We start from the raw sequence: 25099 nt of genomic DNA on the forward strand, positions 1-25099 counted from the left end.
ACCTATACTATATGACACTTGCGGGGCTTTTCCCGCTCCCTTTAGTCCACTGGTCCTACTCGGTTTCACTCAGCAAACGAGCGTCGTATTGAGTACTTAAAGGTCCCTTTCCATTCCTTTCACAAGCATGTTACATTGTTGCAGGCACATCCGCAGTGCGGGATCTGCATGAGTCAGATGGTTTATGAGGAATTTTCAACGTAAAGTCTAACTCTTTCTCTTTCTTTTCAACTCTCTGTAAAAAATCAATAAAATATATATTTAAAAAAATAAAAATAAAAAATAAAGCACAAGAGTTTTACTCCAATCTTTACTTTTTTCACATGCAAATACTTGGGTAATAGAAGATTAAGTAGGGATACATGCAAGATATCTTTTAGCTCCCACACAAAGATTTTGTTTTTAAATCCCACTATTTTTATGATAGGCAAATGAAGTAACTTCATAGTTGACTAATAAAAATACTGGTCTGTAGACCTAAAAATCTTGAAGAAACCCATCACTAAAATGAATGGGAAAGACATCTAAAATGAGGTGATTGCGACAAACACCCAAATCTGGAATGGTTTGAGTAGTGGGTTAGAAATTAATTGGCAAGAGCCCATAGCACACTTCAGCCCTAAATGAGGTGCTTTAAAAAAAAATGTTGATTTTTTCCCCTCTTTTTTAGTGAGAGGAAGGGAGGAGAAAGAGAAACATCAATGTGAGAGCATAACATTCATCGACTGCCTCCTGTATAACCCTTACTGGGAATCAAGCCCACAACCCCGGCATGTGCCTGACCAGGAATCAGACCACAAATCGAACCGGCAACTCTCCATGTATGGGATGATGTCCAACTGAGTCACACGGGCCAGGGCATAGGATGCTCTTCTCTTGGTGATCTCCCACACTTGGCTCTTCAGCCTGACCATTTCTGAATTACTCTGTTCAAACCCCAAACCTAACCCCCTCGCCCTTATTTTCTTGGTAAACCATCTTACCTCCTACTCTATTATGACAATTGTGTCCCTAACCCCCTTCAACTTCCTGTGTAACCTATAAATATGTATAGATCAGCATCTATTCCTGCCTCCTTCAGTCCTGTTCCAGAGAATAATGTGTTTTCTCCTTTTCAAGGCATCAACCCCTTACCTAGGAGTCTCACTTTTTTCATTAGACAAAGAGGACATAATTGTGATTAAGGCATAACCCCTGCCCTCTAATAGTTTTCATTCAGGTAAGGACAGACGTGCTCATGGCATCTAAAGTACTAACTTAGTAAGTACTCTGTATGTAGTAAGCATTCTAACAGTGAAGAACTGAGCTATGGAAGTCTTGAAGAGCTATGGAAAGATTTTTTTGTGTTTTTTTTTAAACAGTAGGAGTTACCTTTTATTCTTTTAAATACATTTAAAAAATATATTTTTATTGATTTCAGAGAGGAAGGGAGAGGGAGAGAGATAGAAACATCAGTGATGAGACAGAATTATTGGTCGGCTGTCTCCTGCACGTCCCCTACTGGGGATCGAGCCCACAACTGGGACATGTGCTCTTGACCAGAATCGAACCTGGGACCCTTCAGTCTGCAGGCCGATGCTCTATCCACTGAACCAAACCAGCTAGGGCTTTTAAAATACATTTTTATTGATTTCAGAGAGGAAGGGAGAGGGAGAGAGAGAGAGAAACATCAATGATGAGAGAGAATCACTGGTTGGCTGCCTCCTGCATGCCCCCTACTGGGGATTGAGCCTGCAACCCGGGCATGTGCCCTCGACCAGAATCAAACCCAGGACCCTTCAGTTCACAGGCCAACATTCTATCCACTGAGCCAAATTGGCTAGGACTATGGAAAAGTTTTAACGGAGGTGACACCAAAACTAAAACCAATAGAACCAACGGTTCAGAAAAAGAGAAGAGAAACATCCTCTGTACTACTGTTCAACACTAGCTTTTTCTTAAAACCAGCAGGCATCACTTAATTAAAACTGTACTTTAAGAACACCTTACTGGAGGAGAAACCAAGATGGCGGCATAGATAAACACCGGAGATTGCTGCCTCGCACAACCACTTCAAAAATACAACTAAAAGACGGAACGGACGTCATCCAGAACCACAGGAAGGCTGGCTGAGTGGAAATTCTACAACTAGAAGGAAAGAGAAAAGCATACTGAGACTCAGAGGAGGTGCGGTGCGGAAGTAAAATACAAAGGTGCGGAGGTGCATGCGGAGACGGCTGGCAGCTGAGGACACGGTTTTCTTTTTCAATCGGGAGGGAGTCTCAAGCTCTGAGCTCCAGTTCTGGGCGAGTCTCTGGGGACCCAGACTCATACGGGAGAAACGGGACTGTCTGGCATCAGGGCCTCTGAGGGCAGGACTGAGAGCAGCTATAACTGCTAGCTCCGCCCTGTTGATCCCCTGGGACCCCACCCCACCCAAGCCATGCACGGAGGCTTTTGCATATGAAAGGCCCGGCCCTTTGCAATCTGAAAATTACTTAACAAACTGCAGCTGGCCCAAGGCCCCACGGCAACTTGCATTGCTTCACAGCTGACTTCTGCTAGGTAGCCTCAGGCAGAGGCTAGATTAGCACCTCCTTAGAAATCCAGGAGCCAGTGTGCCTGGTGGTCAGAGTGGGACCATCCAGATTGCAGCTCCTCGGATCCATAAATGACACACTCAGGGGGCAGACTCAGTGAGCACCAAAGCCCCACCGAAGCAAGTCTTGTCCCGGAGGGGTGTCTCTAGCACAGAAGTTCTCCCACTGCAGACACAGCTGATTCTCACAGCCAATTGGCCTGGAGGTCAATCCCTCCCAGTGTTACCTACAACAATCAAGGCTTAACTACAACAAGACTGTGCACAAAGCCCACAAAGGGGTGCACCAAGAGTGTCTACCTCAGGTAACTGGGGAGGCTGAGCCACTGGGCCCTATAGGTCACTTAGCACAGAAAGCGACTCTATCGACACAGCGAAGCATAAAAAATGCTGAGACAAAGAAACAGGACACAAATGACAGAAATGGAGGAAAGCAAACTACTGGATATAGAGTTCAAATTTGACACTTTTAAGGTTTTTCAAGAATTTTCTAGAAACCGCCGATAAACTTAATGAGACCCTCAAGAAATCTAGTGAGACCCTCGATGTTGTGATAAAGGACCAACTAGAAATTAAGCATACACTGACTGAAATAAAGAATATTATACAGACTCCAACAGCAGACCAGAGGATCATAAGAATCAAGTCAAAGATTTGAAATACGAAGAAGCAAAAAACACCTAATCGGAAAAGCAAAATGAAAAAAGAATCCAAAAATATGAAGATAGTGTAAGGAGCCTCTGGGACAGCTTCAAGCGTACCAACATCCGAATTATAGGGGTGCCAGAAGAAGAGAGAGAGCAAGATATTGAAAACCTATTTGAAGAAATAATGACAGAAAACTTCCCCTACCTGGTGAAAGAAATAGACTTCCAAGTCCAGGAAGTGCAGAGAACCCCAAACAAAAGGAATCCAAAGAGGACCACACCAAAACACATCATAATTAAAATGCCAAGAGCAAAAGACAAAGAGAGTATCCTAAAAACAACAAGAGAAAGAAAGTCAGTTACCTACAAGGAAGTACCCATATGACTGTCAGCTGATTTCTCAACAGAAACTTTGCAGGCCAGAAGGGAGTGGCAAGAAATATTCAAAGTGATGAATGCCAAGAACCTACACCCAAGAGTACTTTACCCAGCAAAGCTATCATTCAGAAGTGAAGGTCAGATAAAGAGCTTCACAGATAAGAAAAATCTAAAGGAGTTCATCACCACCAAACCAGTATTATATGAAATGCTGAAAGGTATCCTTTAAGAAGAGGAAGAAGAAGAAAAAGGTAAAGATACAAATTATGAACAACAAATACACATCTATCAACAAGTGAATCAAAAAATCAAGTGACTAAATAATCTGATGAACAGTATGAACTGGTGATTATAATAGGATCAGGGACATAGAAAGGGAATGGACTGACTATTCTTGGGGGGGAAAGGGGTGTGGGGGGTAAGAAGATCGGACAATAATCGTGCACCTATGGATGAGACACTGGAGGGAAGGGGTGAGGGCGGAGGGGGGGAGGGGAACCGGGTGCAGGGGAGCTATGGGGGGAAAAAGAGGAACAACTGTAATAATCTGAACAATAAAGATTTAATTTAAAAAAAAAAGAGAAAGAAATAGCAAAAAAAAAAAAAAAAAGAGCACCTTACTAGTTGGGGGAGGAGGACTTTTTAAACAAAAGGAAAAGCAAGCTTCAATGTTAAATAAAATGACAAAATGTGATACAATTTAATAACAAGAAACTTTATTTGAATTACAAATTTTAAAATGCATCACTTAATTTAAAAGTGGAACTATTTTAATGTTTTTTCTTTTTAAAACTCGTTTTTTCAAAAATGCACTTTACTTTTCAAATGCTAAAACAAAAAGTTAATCTGTGAACTGACAAAGTAAAGATGGAATGATACCAGGGGCCAATTCTTATATATGAGGTCTTAACAAAGACCTTTAAATGTTGTCTTCGGTATTATATCAAATTGATTTCCAATAAGAAATGAGAAATGGGAGCAGAGGGGAGTGAAAGCATGTACTGAGGTCTTTCTGTAGGAGTCTGATAGAATATAGATTTAGCATGATAAGTTGTGGACTTTGTTAACAGTGGCCTTTAAGATGTGCTAGAGCAAGCATACACTAAGGAACTTACGTGAAAATCAATTTTTCTTATTCCTAATGGAATAAATGGTAAACACTTAAACAAAAAGTAAAACCTAATTATAACATCTGCACTATAAAATGAGTTGCATTATAGCCCATATATTCAGTTTGTTCAACAACCTCATTAATTAACAGAAAAGGTCAACTTATTAGACTCAGAACAAAAATATTTTCTATCAACCTCAAGATGGAAAGATTTATATACTCTTTATACTTAATCCTTGGCCAGTATAGATTTCCAAATCAAAATCTATGAGCTATTTTTAGTAACTACACTATACTAAAACACTAACATTTCCTTCCCAGTATATCTTCCTATGAGGGGAAAATAGACACTTTCATTCTTTGCCATTGCAGTGTTCTGTAAAACTAAAATACTATAAATTCAAACAGGTACATAAAACAAAACTGAACTGATTCCAACAAAGCCAAGTCATGTTTCCAAAAGTAAAATCCATTAAGAACAAGTAATAAAAATGTACAAGAAATTACAAGAAATAATGATCACGGTTAGTTACAAATGCAAAATAATATCTAATTATCCCAGACTTGTGAATATAATAATTAAAAACAATTTCATATGCTAGTTCAAATATTATGTACAATTTAGATAAGCTGGTCAAGTATACACCACATTTAATAAACTTACAATTATATTACCTTTCTCCTCCTTTAATATTTGCAGGTACATGCCAATAAAGAAAAAATGTAATTTTCATTTATGTATTAACTGAGAAGAATAACATTTCTACTGTGTTTGTTTCAGACTGTAAAAAAGTTAAGGTAATTTTCCTTTAAGAAGGAAAAAAAGGTAAAAATAAATTGCCAAAAATTTAATATCAATTACTTATAAAAATGAAAAAAAAATTGAAATAGATACCATATAATTATTATGTAGTCTCCCTACTGATCTGAAACTACGGGCATTTAAGAAAGGATGATACTATGTCAAAAACAAAGACTAACCCAAGGGATGCATTTTCTTTAAAAATCTGATTTGCAGAAAAACTACTTCCTTGGCCTAGTTTTAAAGCCAGTTACAAAATCCATTTTCTCAATGGTCCAGACATTTTCCCAATTCTTCCAACTCAACAGAACTGTCAAAAAAGAAGAAATATTTTGTAAGACCATTAATAAGACAATAGGGTGTATCCCTTCTCCCACTTAACACAGCATACACTTTATATTGCTAAGAAAGAGATGTTTTTTTTAAAAGACGCTATATTTTTCAGATATAAATAATCACCTTTCTGAAGTGTTTGACTTCTCCAACTTAGAATTAGTAGAAATATATAACTAAAGTAGCATAAAATTTTTAAAAATCAAGAACCTCTCTTTTAGACACTGACAACAGTATGGTAGGTTCCAAAGAAGGGGGTTTGGAGGAGGATGTAAAGGGTATTGTGGGTCAAATATATGATGATAGAGGAGACTAGACTTTGGGTGGTAAGCACACTATACAGATGATGTATTATATATTACTAGAGGCCTGGTGCATGGATTCGTGCACTGGCCTCACCTGTACCCTCTCACAATCCAGGACCCCTTGGGGAATGTCGGACTGCTGGTTTTGGCCCGATCCCCGCAGGCCAGGCTGAGGGACTCCACCGGTACCCAAATCCATGCACCTGGCCTCTAGTATGCATATAAGATCTTTGGTTAATCTCTTCTCGCCCTCCTCCATTCCCTCTGAGATTCATCAGTCTGTCCCATGTTTCCATGCCTGTGCGTTGAGTATCTGCCCCCTGGTGGTCATTGCTCATCATAGCTACTGGTCAAACGGTTGAAAGGTTGCTTAGGCAACCTTTTATATATATATATATATACTGATTACTATTACACCAATAAATTTAATTTTAAAAATAATAAAAAGAACCTATCTTCTTAATGTTTTCAGGTTAAAAACATTAATTCCAAATTAGAACGTCTAGAGTAGCCATCATAGCATCAGCTTTTATATTAAAATATACTTTGTTAAATCCAATAGGTACTATGTCAGAACTTATGCTGCAAACTGCCTGTATTCAAAACAAACCGTTATAAACCCAATATTACTACTACTAATAAAAATACTCCATCATACAAAAGAAATCTAAGAGAGCTATCTGGAAAAGCCAGATTTGCTCAATAGGATTGGAAAAAAAAAAGGGAATATCCCTCTTAGCTCTGCCAACTCAGGATAGGAGACACTATTTCAAACCATGAAGAAACTCTCAATACGAGTAACTTTCTCAGCTCAGAATTAAATCTTTGTATATAATAAAATGGGTATTGGTCTCAACCCCTAAAATAGTGTCTAGGGCCAAAGTCCCATTCCATATTTGTAGAGGATATTCCCCCACTGTCTGGCTTTTAATTCACTTCTGATTTTCAGAAAATGCTTTAACCTGAAAATGCTTTATGTGAATAATTAAAAATAAACATTAGACTTAAATGTCTATGTAAGTATAACAACAAAAATCTTGTACCAACTTCACAAAAATTAATACAAGCAGTCAGTATTTTTGGAACACCAACAATTATCAGGCACTTTAAATATATTACCTTTACTCCTCACCACAACCTTTAATGTAGGTATTATTTACAATTAATATATGATAAAATATTAGTTCAGTAAGAGTAAGTGGCAAAGGAACTATAAACCTATTTGGCTCCAAAGATTATATTCCTACTACATGAACCTTGCCAATCCCATACCCTAACATCTTCATGTCTACAACAATAAAATGATCTTAGGACGAATCTGCAATTCTTCTCCCAATTTTAAATTATATTATTGTGGCTCGCAAAAATCACTCAAGCATGAATCATTTAAGTAACATAAACTTGCCGGTGTGGGGCTAATTCAAGAGTATATATATAGGCAATATGAAGGCTTAGTGAAAACCCTACCAAACCATGATAGTGCTCATCTGTAATTCCTAAAATAACACTAAAACCATTAGACTGGATTCAACTAAGTAATTTTTCCAGAAACAAAATCTATGAAGAGAAATAATACATATGAACAAATTTTCTGGAGTACAAAAGTGGAAGCAAATGAATGAGTATAGTATATACAGGACTAAGATACAGTAACCAAACATATAAACCTCAATCATGTTATTCCTGAACCAAAACAAAATGAAGGTAGGAAAGTTAAGATTCTTTATTTCTAACAGAGTACAAAGTAGTATATTCCATTACAAATGGTTAGTCATAGACTCCCATAGTACTAAACAGTGTGAGCATATGTATATATTTAGGTATCTACATAGGATTATGAAAAGAGCTGAAGAAATCATTCTATTATACATGAGTAAAATATGAATCCAAGAAGGCGCCATACCTTCCATCGATTTCCACATTCATTGCAGACAACAAATGTTGTCATCGGTTCATCAGCACTTCGAGTTTGTACCTGCAGCAAAATCAAGTGAAAAATATTACTTTTTACAATACTATAAAAAGTTTAACCTAAATAAGAACATTCTACATAAAAATATATAATAACCACAATGGTAAGACAAAATTCTATATAATATGCAAATCGACCAAACGGCAGAACGACCCATCGCTATGACATGCATTGACCACCAGGGGGCAGATGCTCAATGCAGGAGCTGCCCCCTGGTGGTCAGTGTGCTCCCACAGGGGGAGGGCCACTCAGCCGAAACTGGGCTCATAGCTGGCAAGTGCAGCGGCAGTGGCAGGAGCCTCTCATGCCTCCACAGCAGTGCTAAGGATGTCCAACTGCCAGCTTAGGAGAGTGGGCCTAAGCTGTCAGTCGAACATCCTCCGAGGGCTCCCAGATTGCAAGAGGGTGCAGGCTGGGTTGAGGAACCCCCTCCCCCACAAGTGCATGAATTTCATGCACCGGGCCTCTAAAATATATATATATATCAGCCTGAAACAAGTTCAAATAAAGCTAATGTCAGAAGAAAACACATTTCCAAACTTCATTTTTCTAAGTCCTTCCTTCCTTGTCTATTCATGTTTAATTTATTTCAGTTAAGTGGGAAATCATCTAATGTCACATCTATACTTTTTATAAATGACTAACAAATACAAAAAAATTTCATCATCACTAAGAATCACAGAGATGTTAATTAAAAGACATCAATTTTCTCTTACAAATTAGCAAAGATGTGAAAATTAAGCATATGTCATTCCGACAAATATAACTACTCCTAAAAGTTAGGCAACAACGTAATATCCATGTTCTGTGACCTAGAAACTTGATATCTCCTCTATTCTAAGATGGTAATTAGAAATACTATGTACATCTCAACATCACTAATAATCAGGAAAATGCAAATCAAAACCACAATGAAATGTCACCTCATACCTGTCAGAATGGCTATTATCAAAGACAAGAGATAACAAATGTTAATGAGAATGTGAAGAAAAGGGAACCCTTGTACAGTACTGGTCGGAATGTAACCTGGTAAAGCCATTATGACAAACAGTATAGAGGTTCCATCACCTCATATAGTTAGCGTATTCCTCTGAATGGCCAATTGATAGGCAATTTAAATTTCTTTTTCAGATTTTTCTGTAGTTTTCAAAGTGTCCATAAGTAGGTACTTCATATTGCTTTTTATTTTTAAAAGCAAAACATTGATTGCTAGCTATCTGTATATTTAGGGAATGTGGTAACATTAATATTCAAGTGAAATAAAAGACTAGAAAAATTAGAAAAAAACAGAGCAACAGAGATAGTATAGTAAAAAGGCAAAAAAATTATATTCATATGGGAAGGTTTAATATTCTCAGGATCTAAAGAAAGAAAGGTAAGCATGATAAAATCATACTCAATATAATAATTGTAAGTCTCAATGTCTTTACAATTTCAGTTTCTCTTTTAAGTTAAAGAAAAAGTATTTGGGTGCTCGCTTCGGCAGCACATATACTAAAATTGGAACGATACAGAGAAGATTAGCATGGCCCCTGTGCAAGGATGACACACAAATTCGTGAAGCGTTCCATATTTTTTTTTAAAAAAAAAAAGAAAAGAAAAAAGAAAAAGTAAATGCATTGAACAATAAACAAGAAAATATAATTTAAAAATATTTTATAAGAAATCATCAGAATTTACATAACTAAACAAATTAAAGCATTAATAAAAATTTATTTAAAAAACCTATTCAATGAATTAAAATAAAATACCAACATCATTAAGTGGTAATAGTGCCCAAAGTAGGAAATGTAGATTTTGTAAATGACATAAATTTCATGTAGGAGGGCTATACTAGAGGACAGAGAACATGGTTCAAAATATGTTTGAAAACCCAAATCTCAGAATAATTGGATTTCATCTTCCAAACATTGTTTCTATTTCTGTTTTAGCACAAATTAAAACATTTAATGAAAGGCATATACTATTATTCTTTACTAATGAAATATTTTGGTCCTATATATGATTTCATTAAATGTCCAGGACCAAAAAAAAAATGGAAAAGTGGAAAGAATGTAGCCAACGAGTAGCCAGGTGTTACCGAAGAAAGTAGGTGAGCTACTAAGTGAAAGAGTGAAGGACCTCTGAGAATAGCCTGATGACAGGAAACCAATGTGGACGCATGGGGTGAGAGAATGACCCATGGGTGCATAGACAACAATGATACCTTCATGAACATCTATGTGGCCAAGGTCACCTATGTGGACCATTGAGGCACTGGATGGTAGAGCAGGATGGCTTGTTTGTGATATGTCATAATGCCTGCTACGATCACATGAGCCAGCAATCCCACTTCTGAATATATATATATATTCTCAAAATTGAAAACAATGTCTCAAAGATGTTATTTGTATACTCATACAATGGATTATTATTCAGTCTTAAAAAGGAAGAAATTCTGGCACACGCTACAATATGGATAAACCTTTATTAACATTATGCTAAGTGAAATAAGCCAGTCGCAAAAATACAGATATTGTGTAACTCCATTTATTCATTTGACTACCTAAAATAGTCAAATTCAGAAACTGGTGGTTGCCAGGAGCTGGGAAGAAGAGGGGAAGAGAAGTTGTTGCTGTTTAATGGGCATAGAGGTTCAGTTTTGCAAGAGGAGCTTTATAGTAAGTTTTTAAGTTGTTTCTTTTACAATTAAAAATTTTAAATTTCTTAATTTAAAAAATTAGATAACTCAGCAAAAATAAATAAGCTAATATGATTTTTTAAAGATTTTATCTACACAAGGTTAGAGACTTCTGACGTTACTGGAACTAAAGGTTTCAAAAATAGGAATGTTGCCCTAATGTTGCCCTATCAGTGGATAGAGCGTTGGCCTGCGGGCTGAAGGGTCCCAGGTTCGATTCCAGTCAAGGCATGTACCTTGGTTGCGGGCACATCCCCAGTAGGGGGTGTGCAAGAGGCAGCTGATCGATGTTCCTAACTCTCTATCCCTCTCCCTTCCTCTCTGTAAAAAATCAATAAAATATATTTAAAAAAAAAATAGGAATGTTATTTCTTTTAAAGTATATACTTCTAAATGAATTTGGCAAAGCATTATTAAAGTTAAAAGTTATTCTTTAGTTTATATGGGGAAGAGGAAGATGGGCCAAGGCAAGAACTTAAATTCTAACAATACTGCATTTTGAATAGGTATATTTAATTTTAATATGATAAAATCCCAGTATATCACCACTTCAAAGATCAGAAGCTCCATGAAACCAATTATAAACATGACTTTTAACTCAAAAGCCCAAAGATAAAGAATCAGTCTCAAAACAGCAGCATTTTGCCTATTTAAGGCCTTCAGATAAAAATGGTTTAAAAAATCCTTCTGAAATATTTTACATATCTACACTAATAAAAGAGAAACATGTCTCTGTAGCAGTCGGAGCGAAGGCCTGGGTCCCAGGTGCCGGAGGAAAACCAGTGCCAGCAGCCAGGGGAAGGAAGGCCTATTGCATGAATCTCTTCGTGCAACAGGCCTCTAGTACTTAATATTGCTCCACAGGGCCCTAAAAGCTAATATAGGAACCTTTTGCTCTCTGGGAAAAATTTTGATCTCCTGGTGGGTACTTGTTAGCCAAGAGTCACACTTAACTCTTTTATGTTGGTTGTTTTGCCAACAAATTTGGAAATTTTCTATCTAAAGAGAGGATTTTTTGACTCTAAGAAAATCATACTGACTTCATCTGTAAACTAGGTTCTTTCCGTTAAAAGACACAATGTTTGTTTTTTATCATAGCTGTTTATAAGTTTCAAAGATTTAACTTTTAAATACCTTTCTATTTATACTTAATTTTACTATGTGGCATTTTTTGGATAGAATTTTTATTGCTGAGATTTTTCTACTAATGAAATAAAATAAAGCAATTTCAACTTAGAATTTTATGAGACTACTTTCATATGCTGATATATTTTAGTAACTATCAGTAGTAATACTTCTACAAAATAAAAAATACTGAAATATCAGATGTACAACTATGACTAAATGAAACACTTCAAAAAGGTAAAGAACTTTGGATTGGTTAAATAACGTACATCTGAAAATAAAGTTTTATACACCTTTAAAATATAAAAAAGAGGCAGAAGCTTATAAAACATGCTACCAAAGTGTTTATAAAAACACAAAAGTAACATATTTATATTTGCAAGTATATATATAAAACATGTAGAAAGCCACTTAACAAACTAGCCATCCTGGGGGGGGGGGGGGGCATTCCATTCATGTTAATCTTTTGTACCTTTTGGATTTTTAATGTTGCAAATATAGTATTTTTATATGTATAAAAGTAAAGGTTCCTTCCTACAATTTATATAGAGTTTAGTAATGTTATTTTTTAAGTGCTTAATTTTCTGTCAAGCAGAATATTAAATTCCCTAAATATCTCCATTAACCTGAAATACAACAGTAAGTTATTCCTTCAGGGGAAAAAATTCTGAGTTAGCATAGTAGAGATACAGCAAAAAAACGTATTTGGCAAATGAAACTAAATGACAGTGATAAAATACCATTTTCACATATGCACATGTAACTGAAATAACTGTAGCATGGCTCTTTTTAGCTGTTCAAGAACAATAACAACAAAGAACAAAAAGGAAAGTTAATCACATCATTTATGAATATAAAAGTCATCATGTTGCAAAAATGACTAAATATCTAGAAAACACTTTAGCTAAAAGTACTAAAAGTCTATGTAAGGGAGAATAAAGAACATTCTTTAAATTACTAGAGGCCCGGTGCATGAATTCGTGGCCAATCAGGCAGGGCCAGTCAGGGGGAGGGGACGTGGGAGGTTGGCTGGCTGGCCCCACCCCTGGTTCAGGTGGGGGGGCGGGGGGCTGGTCAGGTGGGGGGGCTCCCGGCCATGGGGAGGGGCCATGGGCAGTTGGCCAGCCCCGCCCCCTGGTCGAACTCCTGGTCCAGGGGACAATTTGCATATTAGCCTTTTATTATATAGGAAGGAGGACAAGAGCCTACCAAATAAAAAGAATGATAACCTGTTTACATTCTAACCAACACAGGTAATCAACTATTTATTAACCTTAGAGAAAGAACATGGCCATTTTACTAAATTCTATAATATTTTATAAATTTTACTTAATTGATATAGCTTTCACAGTAACAATTTCCATGAAAGTATAAACAGATCAACTTACTTACAACTAATTGGAATCTGTTAATATTAAGAAAGCATTCTTACCCTTAAGAGATCACATTTCCTCTTGAAAAATATCAAAGTATACTGATAATTATTATCACTCCTTGTTTTGAAAAAAATTGCAAGGATTCTTAATATAAAAATAAGAATCTATAAGCAAGCACAAACCTGTGTGTAAGTACAATTCTTCTTTTTACATTTGCCACATGTGAATAAGTCAGTCTGGGTTCCGCCCGTCTTGGCCATCTGATGCTCTCTGATGGCTTCTTTGGTCAAGTTTTTCCTCATCTCTTTGAGCTCATCACTAGCCATTTCCTATTAGAAAGGTGGCATAATACTCAGTTATAGGTGTCTTCTAATATATCTTGAATGCTTTTTATGATCAATTAGCTTAATAATAGCTAAAATCAAACTTTTAAAGTTTTAAAAGTGAAAAATTACTATTTTCCCTCAAAAGAGATGTTAGAGTTTGTTTTCTTTTAAAATTTCTTCAAATGTAAAAATTTCATTTAATTATGACTTAACAGCTTATAAACAATGCAATCCCGCAGCAATAAGCACTTCCAGTGTCCAGACTGTGATGCATCATTGCCTTCCCACAGAAAGAAACAAGGACCTTTGGAGAAATGTCTGGTTCCAGGTGTGAGTCAAGAAATGCACAGGATAAGCCATCTTCTTGTGCCAGAATGCACAGAAGTTACCTAAGACTTTCAAGTCAAATAGACAGAGGAGCTAAAATGAAGGCGCTCCCATTGGCCAAAGACAGGACAATTTCTCCAGCCATCAAAATTAAAATTACTGTAAAGAACCAATCCCGACTGGATAAAATCCCAAGATCATTATGATATTTAAGAAAGGAGAGCACACAATTACATGCAAGAACAGCAACAAGAGCCCCCACTGGCAGTTACTAGGACACCAACTCCTCACTCTGATAACTGTTAACTAAAGGGAAAATATCATGCACATTTACTCTGCCTTTCCTACCCAAACCAACAGAGAAGAGCCCAAGTTTATAAGGGACAGTGCTTCTTTATCAAAGAAATGGAGCCAACAGAAATCACTATTTTGCAATTCCTAATAAAATCAACCAGTTCAGGCAAGGATCATCAGTGGATGATAACACATTAGATCAGTGGTTCCCAAACTTTTATTGGCCATGCCCCACCTAAGCACCTCTAAAATCCTTAAACCTGCCCCTGTGCATATAATTCTTATTATTCAAAAAGTGAACTCCTATTCACGTGGAAGAAGCCTAAGAGGCCATTAACCTGGTCTAAACAAGCTTCCAAAGAACATGGCGCCCATGAAAGAGAAAAATAAAAGAACAAAAGAACAGTTGAAGTACTGAGGAAGAAATCACTAAGAAATTGTTAAAATAATAATAATATGAAGTGATGTGAAAAAATAGCAAATAAAGTTTCAAAATATACTAGAGAACTGAAATGCATAAATATGTCACAATTTATATTTATATACTGTATATGAGGCCCCTAGAACAGTGATGGCGAACCTATGACACGCGTGTCAGAGGTGACACGCGAGCTCATTTTTTTGGTTGATTTTTCTTTGTTAAATGGCATTTAAATATATAAAATAAATATCAAAAATATAAGTCTTTGTTTTACTATGGTTGCAAATATCAAAAAATTTCTATATGTGACACGGCACCAGAGTTAAGTTAGGGTTTTTCAAAATGCTGACACGCCGAGCTCAAAAGGTTCGCCATCACTGCCCTAGAACCATAAGAAATGCAAAAAATTCATTGTTAATAACTCATTCTCAAATTGCCCCCCTTAAAAATCAAATTGCCCCCTATGGGGCGTGTGCCCCATGTTGGGAACTACTGCATTAGATGAAAAGGCAAAGGAGACCTTTACAGTGAAGGAAACAGGCTGTTAGTACCCAAACTCATTGATGAATCTCAGAATGCTAACAGCAGAGCAGTGAGAAATTGTGTCTGCTGATGTGAAACAATATGAAGTAAAAAGCACCACTTATAGTCAAGCCTATAGAAGTAGCTTCCTGTTTAACAAAAAGTGTGACAGAAAAGTTAAATAACTTCATGAGGAAGAACAGAAAATTCATATTGTGGGATACAGAAGAAATAAACTGGCTTTTTCAACAGGTAAATGTCATGAAGAAAAAAGCAGGGGAAGGGGTAGAAGAAATTGTTTTAGATATACACAAACACACACACACACAATCATAAACTAAAGGTAATGTGCACACTTTGGATCCTAATACAGAAAAAATAGGATATGAACTAGGTATTAGGTAATACCAAAGAATTAGTGATAGCTTTGTTGGAAGTGGTGATGACATTATGTAAGAAAAATATCGTATTTTTAAATATACCTCTCAAGTATGTAGAGGTAAAAGAACATGTTAGAGTTGCTTGAAAATAATTCAGGAGAAAAGAAGGAAAAAAGATAGATGAAAAGGATTCAAATTCTTGAAAATACTTGAAGCCTGGATGAAAGATATATGGGATTTCATTACACTATGTTCTCTATTTTGTGAAAGTTTAAAATAACTTTTAATGAGTGTTTTTTAATACACTTAAAATATATAGCAATTTTTATTAGCTATATAGAAAAAAATTCACACTCTTGGATGCTTAATAATGAGATTATAGAAACACTACAGTTTTTATCTATGAATAGCTATGTCTATAAATAGCCAACTACGAATTTCATTTTTCCCATCATTCTCTATAGAAATTTAAAGAAAAGTCAGTAAGATGTCACCAATTTTGTAGGGTTTAACCATAGAAAGAACTTTGTGATTTCAAAGTCTGTTTGCAATTAGAAATTCAACTTTCGATTCCACACGAATCCATAATAAATTATAACACTTTGTCTTCAGACAATTTAAGGCAAAATCATGGTACAGTTATGGAAGGGATAAAGTCTTGATGCCAAGAGATTCAATGTCCTTAAGTATTTGTCTAATATATTGTATAAATAAGTTAATCAGAATAGCTAGTAATGATTTATTGTGCAGGTAGTATTCATGTAGGACTTTATTATGATTAAACAGACTTTACACTTGACATCATGGAAACATTATACACAGACATACTCACCTCTGCCGTCATTCTAGCAAATAAGTCAGGAGAGATATTGCCACACAGCACATTTTTCCTTAAATTTGGATTCTTTGCATCCTTAAGATTTGATATTCTACTTCGTACTCTGTTTTTGTATTTCATGTCTGTATTCCTTATTTCTTGATATATAGGTATAGACCGTTAAAGAAAAAAAGGTTAAATTATAAAGGTAAAATTAATTTTTCCTATTTTGCCAAAATTTCTGAAATTTTTAAGCAGTTTACAAAAATCTGTTTCAATTTATATTTAGGTTAATAAAAAGGCTGTTTCTACAAGATTCCTTGATTTGTAACTGACAAATAATAGTGATTATACCTTTAGGCTATGAGTGAGCAATGCTTTCTTCTTAATGTTTATTGCCACAAGCACACAAATTAAAATTGTTTCAAAAAGAAACTCAAGTACTCAACCTTAGAAAAAGAGCTTGAACTTATACAAGCTTTAACTTGCCCAAATATGAATTCTACCAAGGATCCTAAAAGTCTTAAGTACTACAGTTCTCTTGAGGACCATATAAGAGACCATTCATGGTGGCCCTGAAGGTTCATTTCCTTCCCCAGCTTAGCAAAAAGCTAGGTCAGCAGATTCTTCTGAAAAGGAATAGGCCACAAACTTTACCCGATTTGGCTTAATGGATAGAGCGTCAGCCTGTGGACTGAAGGGTCCTGGGTTTCATTCTGGTCAAAGGCACGTGCCTCGATTGCAGGCTCGATCCTGTGTGCAGGAGGCAACCAATCAATGTGCCACTCTCACGATGATGTTTCTCTCTCTTCCCTTCCACTCTCTCTAAAAATCAATGGAAAATCCTCGGGTGAGGATTTAAAAAAAGAAAGACCAGGCCACAGCAGAGGCTGAGCATGAGGAGGTCCCTTTCTAACGAGGCTATTTCCACTACACTGTACCTAGATGTCCCCTGCTCCCCACACTTACATGGAAAGTGAGCTCAGGAGATTGTGTATGGTATGCTTTGCTGAGTTCCCCCAAAATGTGAAATCCTACTTCACACAGGTAGTGTGTGGTTTCCATGGCCTTTTGCACAGCTTCAATGGAGACGGTACATTCTCATTTGCATGGCAGAAAAATAAAAATGCTATCAATACTATGTGCTTTACTTTTGAATGACAGGAAAACAAAAAGAATAAAAAAAAGGACATGGATGACCCTCACCTTTGCGATCAAAACAATACAATCAAGATAGAAACTGAAGAACACAAAAAAAATAAAATAAAAAATGTTATACAGAAAGAAAAATTTATAATTAATCTAACAAATTAAACAATTATGCATATAGCCACAAAGGATATCTTCCTCAATTTGAGATCCTAATTCTTCTTCATCAGCTCCAATAGCAATGTAGTCATCTAAAAAAGACACAAAGAATTATCAAGAATAAGTGATTGTAATGTACTCTTAAAAAATCAATACGGAGTAAATTAAACTGCACTCCTATTTCTTCAACCCCATTTGCCGTCTATAAAGAATCCTTTTAGTTCAGTGTCATTAGGATCTGGTCTCTTTACTACCTACTAGACGACTCCTCTGTATTCACCTAATGTCCACAGTGCTCCTTATCCCGCAGGAGTGGGGAAGTGATCTAGAAGGTAATTCCCCATTTCATAACTCCATACAGTCTGGCTGGCTCCAGCAAAGAGTAGAAAAAGTTATAGAAAGAACTGTCTCATGTCCTGTGATTCAGGCTTCAATGCAAAGAAGCCATTCATTTCATCTGCCACGCACATATATGTTCACACTCAGAAGAATCCTATGCAAATATTAAAAAGAACAGGAGGAAATATAAAGAAAGTAGGAAGAAAAAAGAAAAAATATAAAAAAGATAATAAGGGAATCAATGTAGAAAGGGCAGAGTAAGGAGAAAAGTAGGTCATACTAACTATGGCTCAGTATAATAGAAAAAAAAGAATTTCTTTAAGATGATAAGTAAATATTCTTGTATACGACATTTTAAAGCCAAATTTTTACATAATAAAAATACCTTCAAACTAAATTAAATTAGAGCTCTCATATATAAATCAATATTAATTTCCTTTAAAAAAGTAGAAAAAATTATGAATACAAAACTTATATACTATATGTCATACTAACATTTAACAATGTCACCAAAATACAGTATCACTAACTGTCTATGGGGTTTGGGGGCGGGGGGAATAGTCTGCTGACTAAAATGTGGGGGGAAAATATTTGTAAAAGAAAGTTTCAATTACTATGAATCAGGAAACATCCATACATTAGAAGGAATCCATTTCTTGGAATTATAAAGTGATAGGGAAAGGCCTCAGTATGTCTATACCTACCTCTCTGCCTTTAGCAACCCCTACAACAACAACTACTCCGAGCTAAGCTAAGCAGCGGTGGTCAGCTATCAATGGGATGCCGCTGGTAAAACAGAAATATGGAGGTGCACATGGCATTGGTAGTGGTGATGATCAAAGGACTGAGCACTGAAATAACATATACTAAACTTACCTCCTGTTCGAAGAGCTGCAGCAAGCATCTCCCTGCACTTTAACCGTACAGAGTCAGAAGTGCTTGGTGCCCGAGGAAATGATGACACGTAAGTATCTCGAGCATTCGTCTCATCCTTTCTGCTGCTTACATTGCCACTGGAGCTACTAAAATACACACACACATAATAAATAAAAATAAAATACACACACACACCAAAAAATATCAAATATAAAAAAAATTAGGGAAAACTCAAATTAACATCATTACTATCACTCTCTAAAAATAATGTTTTTGCCCTAAAAAAATGAGATAGTGACTCTTGCATTAAAAAAAATTGCCTGCGTATCGATTAAAAAGTTAAAATTTTAGTAAAGATAAGAGAATCTCATGTCTTTTTTTAACTAACTAAACATTTGATCTTGATTCTTTTAAAAATTAAACAATATTTTAATATAGAAAATACACATTATAGTTCAATACAGTAAGTGAAAAACAAAGATCTTATTTATTAGGAAAGGGGTGAAGGGAATATGACAGCTCTCAATTTAAAAAAAGGGGGAGAGATGTTTAAAAAAATCCTATTCCAATTAGATAACCAGTGAGTTTTACATTTAAAACATCCCCTTCAGGATAAAAATCATGTATAGTGAGAAATGAACTGCAAGAATATAAAAATGCCTCTTAATTTCTCCCCAGAATCACCACTTAATTAGGACAGTTTAATAATTTTCCAGACAACCTAATCATTTCAACTGCTATGATTAACTTATATTAGATTCTAACCAAAATACTTTTCTGACTGGTTTCGGTTAACTTTTATCACATTAGAGATTATTTGCCATAAACCTTTCTCAAGACTAAATTATTCACCCTCCATAGATGTAACTCCCTTCTCTGTTGCAAGCAGATACCTCCTTGCCTTCTCTCCAAAACGTTTTCAAACTTCACAAGATCACTGTGGGCAAAAAGGCCATTTTGTGTATATTCTACATTTAGCTGTTTAGACATTTTCCTGTGAACAACTTGTTCAAGAACCAAACTGTTCACAATGGGAGACATTCGAGAACCAAGGTTTGTCCGTACATTTTTATTTTATATTCAAGGCATTAAATCAGTGATTCTGAATGTCACCAAATTAGACAACTGGAAGCATATGTTAAAAAATTCATAAATTATGGCCTGTACTTTTAAAAAATATAAAGGTCATGAAAGACAATGACACACTGAGAATCACTCCAGATAAAGAAAACTAAAGAGATATGATAACTAAATGCAAGTGTGATCCTGAATGGTATTTTGGAAAAATCTTTTTCCCTTGCAATAAAAGACATTGTTGAAATATGAATAAGGTATTTGGATTAGAAAAAGGTATCAATGTTAATTTCTGTATATGTATAGCTTTATTGTGGTTATATGTGAGAAAATGTCCGATCTTAGAAAATACACATTGCTCTAGCTAGCATTTACGGGCATAAAGAGCATATGCCTAAAAATGGCTTATTTTATTCAAAATAACACCAGTTTGTGTGTGTGTGTCTGTGTATCATATGCATGTAAATATTGGGGCAATTAGGAGTTCTCAATATTACTCTTACAATTTTCAAAAAGTTTAAAATTATCTCAAAACAATTAGAAAAACTAATAAGTTTTATTAACAACTGGTGTTTAACCCTACCTTTAGCTTACCTCTTTTATTTTCAAGTTTAAGTAGTATTAATATGTAAAATAACAGTGTATGGTATATATTTTTCTTGGCTACTAAAAAAAATAAGTACATTATTGCCAAAACCGGTTTGGCTCAGTGGATAGAGCGTCGGCCTGCGGACTGAAGGGTCCCGGGTTCGATTCCGGTCAAGGGCATGTACCTGGGTTGCGGGCACATCCCCAGTGGGAGATGTGCAGGAGGCAGCTGATCGATGTTTCTGACTCTCTGTCTCTCTCCCTTCCTCTCTGTAAAAAATCAATAAAATATATTTAAAAAAAAAATAAAAAAAAAATAAGTACATTATCAATTTTGGGAAAATATTGAGAGATAAATGAAGTTAAAAAGGTAGCCTGAAATTTGAGTGCATCAGAATCACTTGAAAGGTTTGTTAAAAATATATTTCTAGCCCGGCTGGCGTGGCTCAGTGGTTGAACCAGGAAGTCATGGGTTCAATTCCCAGTCAGGGCACATACCCAGGTTGCAGGCTCCATCCCCAGTAGGGGGCGTGCAGGAAGCAGCTGATCAATGATTCCTTCTCATCATTGATGTTTCTATCTCTCTCCCTCTCCCTTCCTCTCTGAAATCAATAAAAATATATTTTAAAAAGACACAAAGAAACCACCAGATTTCTAGGCCCCACTTCCAGAATTCCCAATTCAGTAGTTCTAGGGCAGTGATGGCGAACCTTTTGAGCTCGGTGTGTCAGCATTTTGAAAAACCCTAACTTAACTCTGGTGCCGTGTCACATAGAGAAATTTTTTGATATTTGCAACCATAGTAAAACAACGATTTATATTTTTGATATTTATTTTATATATTTAAATGCCATTTAACAAAGAAAAATCAACCAAAAAAATGAGTTCGCGTGTCACCTCTGACACACGTGTCATAGGTTCGCCATCACTGTTCTAGGGTAATGCCCAAGAATTTGCTTTGCTAAAGTTGCCAGGTCCCCTCCTCTTACAGGGACCACACTTTGAGAACCAATGCCTAAAAATCAATGTCAGGCGTGGAACTAAGTACAAGCTTTCCAAGAACAGAGGAACTGTTTTTAATCTACTAGGCATATCACGTTTTACATCAATGTGTTGGATATCACAGTTCATTATCTGTGAGAAGAAAGAATAAATGCAAAGGGCTCCTAAGATCTGCAAAAACAATATGAATCCTTCATTACTAAACTTCACATTTTCAGTTCTTATGACAAATAGCTAAACTGGAAAGAGAAATAAAATCATAAAAAGGAAAATTAGATCCAGGAACAAAAAATTTAAAAATTTGAAACAGTAATGTGGTAAATAGAGGACAAAACCATCAGTACCTTCATTGCCAATTCTAGTAGTACTACCCTAGAGATTCCATTCAATTAAACTTGTTGAGTACAATGTAAATAATTTCTTCTAGTTATGTAGGATCTTCTGACTCTCTTTAAATTTCCAAGAAATTCTCTAAGAAACCTCAAAATATTTAGCTAATTCCAATAGATTAGAAAACAAAAGAGTACAGATACGGGGTCATAAGACCAAGGAGGTGGGATGGTCAAGTGAAACTATGACTTTCAACATAAATGAATTCCCACGGAGCAAAATACCTTTCTTCTCTTGCTTCAGGGCTATTCTGTGATGTAATTGCGGTATCTTTTTTCTTTTCTTCAGGATCTTTATCAGTTGATGGTCCATCTAAAAATTTATGAAATCCTTAAGTTGTTAGCATTTGTTAAAAAACAAAACAAAACTAAACTACTACATGTTATCAGGCTATTTATGAAACAAAAAACCTAAAATCCTAAGTTTTCAACAAGTAAATAAAATTTACTTAAGCTATTCTTTTATCATATGTATTTGGGTATTTGTTACAATGAATGCTTGTCAGTATTCCCAAATAAACTCCCCAATTTAGTGGAAACCATATATTTGTATGCCAATGGACCCTAAAAGAGAGGAAAAGTATACAAAGGGAAGGAAAGAATATGAAAAAAAATAGCAGCACTGTCATAACAATGAAAGCACAAAGTATATATAGCAATATTGTTTTAATAATTTTTCATGAAGGCAAAACATTAAGGTGGTACCCAAAATATAAATAAATTTTTCAGGGGTAGTAACAAAAACATTTTCACAGAAAGTCCTTCACGATTAGTAAAGCCTACCCAGCACTTCCTCAATCTTAAGTAATATGTAAGGTAATACAGAGTGCTCAGGCGTTAAGACTTAAGGAGGTGAACAATTACAACTGGGAAATAAAGCACATAAAATAGATTGGGCCAATGCAATATTTAAGCACTGAAAAGAAACACTCATGTTTAAATCAACCAAAAGAGCCTCAAAGCTGGGTTCAGAAAATGTTTGGATCTACTGAATAATTTTTTATCTCTACCTAAGTAATAAGAGATACACAAATAATTCAATTCTCCACATCTCTGTAGAGAATACAGAAGAACATACATTCGACTGTATATTAGCACAACCGAGGCAACCTTTAAGCATATCCTCATCATCCTCCCATCCCGAGCCATTCAACCCAAATCTCTGGCAGTGAGGCATGAGCATCAAAATTTTAAAGTTCCTCAGATGGTTCTAATAGCTATTCTGGATGAGTAACTGAAAGAATTTGGTCCAAATCTCAATTCTACAATTTTTCTCGTAAAGGTTAGGGTTACCAAACCTGAAGTATAATTCAAATACCCTATGCTAAGTGTATGCTTTAGTTTTCACATATTTGTTTTACTGCCCCGTTATTCTCTAAAATTCACCTAGAAAACCCTCAAACATAAAGATGCCCTAGTGTTATGAAGAAGAAAACAAAGATCAATAATGACATTAAAGAATACAGCAAAGATTAAGAAATATTTCAAAAGTAAAAGGTTAGAGCCTTGGCGGGTATGCTCAATGGTTAGAGCACTAGCCCGCGATTTCCGGTCAAGAGCACATACCTGGGTTGCAGGATTAACTCCTGTCCAGTTGGGGCACATGCGGGAAGCAGCCGATCAATGTGTCTCTTTCACATGGATGTTTCTCTCTCTCTTTCTCCTTCCTCTCTGCTCCCTCCCAATCTCTCTCTCAAAAAAAAAATCAATGGGAAAAAATATCCTCAGGTGAGGATTAAAAAAAAATTAATAATAGGGTAGAAAGCATTTGAAAGGTGATATAACAATGCAATACTATCTACCAAGGATCCAAAGCTCTCAGAAGAGCAATAAAACAGATCGTGCAAACTGCTCCAGCACAGTATAAATGAGCACAGTATAAATCAGAAAGCAGAGCGATAAGAAGTGTGAGCAGCCTTAAAAACATGCCCATTATCTGAATAGTGCTCTGGGTAATGCAGCACAGCCGCAGGGAAGTGCTCCAGCTCTGGACTCAGACTTTCTGTGAACAGATCTGCCTACTGGACCCAGTCCAACTGTGCATAAAGTGCTCAATCTCTCAGTGCCTCAATTTCCTCATCACAAAATGAGAATTATAACAGCACCTAGCACACTCGATTGTTGGGAGGATTAAATGCACTAATAAAGATCAACACTTGGCACATCTTAAGCATTCAAAACTGTGCTACCTAGTAGCAGCAGTAGTAAACCTTCTAGAAATTTAATAACATCCTAAAGAAAAAGCTTTAGTCAGAAAGATATTCATCAAGACATTATTTATAATAGCCATGAAGTTAAAAACAACAAATCTAATTGGGATTAAATTGTTGTATAGTCACACAATGGATTGATTATTTGGAAACCAATAAAAATGAGTTATGATTTAAAAAATACAAAAATTGTTTTCATTAAAAATACAATATAGATACAATGGACCCTCAGTCCTGGAACTTAATTCATTCCGAAAGGTTGTTCAAAATCGAACCATTATTTCCCATTAAAAATAATGTAAATTGATTAATTCATTCCAGGCCCCCCGTTTTAACCTTTCTTATACACAATACATGTCTAATGTACTGTTTAATCTAAACACTTTTTTTAAAAAAAGGATATAAAATATAAATGAAAATTTAATAAAAGGAAATAAAATATAGAGTAAAAATGAGAATTTAATAATTATAATAAGCAGCAGCAAAAGCCAAAAAGCACTAATATATTCACAGAATCTTATATTACATTTTGTTATCCTAAGACCAGACAATTAATATTAAGGCTTAACAATTTTTAGTTTCTAGTTACCACGTTCTTATAATGTTTTTTGTTATTACTATTGTGGCCCTTGAAATTTTAAAAGGTTCAGTTTTTCTATTTTCTCTTCCATATAAAGCCAATAACTGATTAGAGAAATGACTAATTCCAAGGCTAGGACAAGGAAGATGGACGAGACCAATACATTTTGTGATACCAAAATGTGAGAGTAAAAAAAAAATTGAAGGGGGCTTGTCAAAGGGACAAAGGAGCCAATTTAAAGAACTGCCCACTGGTCAAATTTGGGACAATGTAAATACCAAAATAAATATGAATGGATTATAATCCATTGTATGTCCATAATATAGAAAAGGAATCATG

At 35.6% G+C, this 25099-nt stretch overlaps 2 protein-coding genes and 1 non-coding gene across 7 annotated transcripts in view; 2 read left to right on the forward strand and 1 right to left on the reverse strand.

Annotated features, from left to right (window-relative positions):
- The window catches only part of RGS20 (regulator of G protein signaling 20), a 44944-nt gene extending 43763 nt beyond the window's left edge, over positions 1-1181 (forward strand). The window contains exon 7 of the mRNA XM_023750970.1: positions 671-1181. Coding sequence (XP_023606738.1) covers positions 671-673 — 3 coding nt within the window. The 3' untranslated portion in view covers positions 674-1181. The remainder of the gene's footprint in view (positions 1-670) is intronic.
- Positions 1182-4297: 3116 nt separating this feature from the next.
- Positions 4298-25099, reverse strand: part of TCEA1 (transcription elongation factor A1) — a 33665-nt gene continuing 12863 nt past the window's right edge. For 4 of the 5 annotated variants that reach the window (XM_006085270.3, XM_014452695.2, XM_014452694.2 and 1 more), the window contains 7 exons: positions 22196-22283; positions 18918-19063; positions 17738-17794; positions 16410-16564; positions 13490-13636; positions 8058-8129; positions 4298-5826 (listed from right to left, as the gene is read on the reverse strand). In XM_006085270.3, the coding sequence (XP_006085332.1) occupies positions 5818-5826; positions 8058-8129; positions 13490-13636; positions 16410-16564; positions 17738-17794; positions 18918-19063; positions 22196-22283 (674 nt within the window). In that variant the 3' untranslated portion in view covers positions 4298-5817. The remainder of the gene's footprint in view (positions 5827-8057; positions 8130-13489; positions 13637-16409; positions 16565-17737; positions 17795-18917; positions 19064-22195; positions 22284-25099) is intronic. The other variant, XM_006085271.3, reaches the window with a different exon arrangement.
- Positions 9597-9703, forward strand: LOC111825223. Its single transcript, XR_002828368.1, has one exon. It is a non-coding gene; the product is annotated as a U6 spliceosomal RNA (small nuclear RNA).

The sequence above is a fragment of the Myotis lucifugus genome, unplaced genomic scaffold, assembly GCF_000147115.1.
Source record: "Myotis lucifugus unplaced genomic scaffold, Myoluc2.0 scaffold_17, whole genome shotgun sequence".
In the NCBI taxonomy this organism is placed as follows: Eukaryota; Metazoa; Chordata; class Mammalia; order Chiroptera; family Vespertilionidae; genus Myotis; species Myotis lucifugus.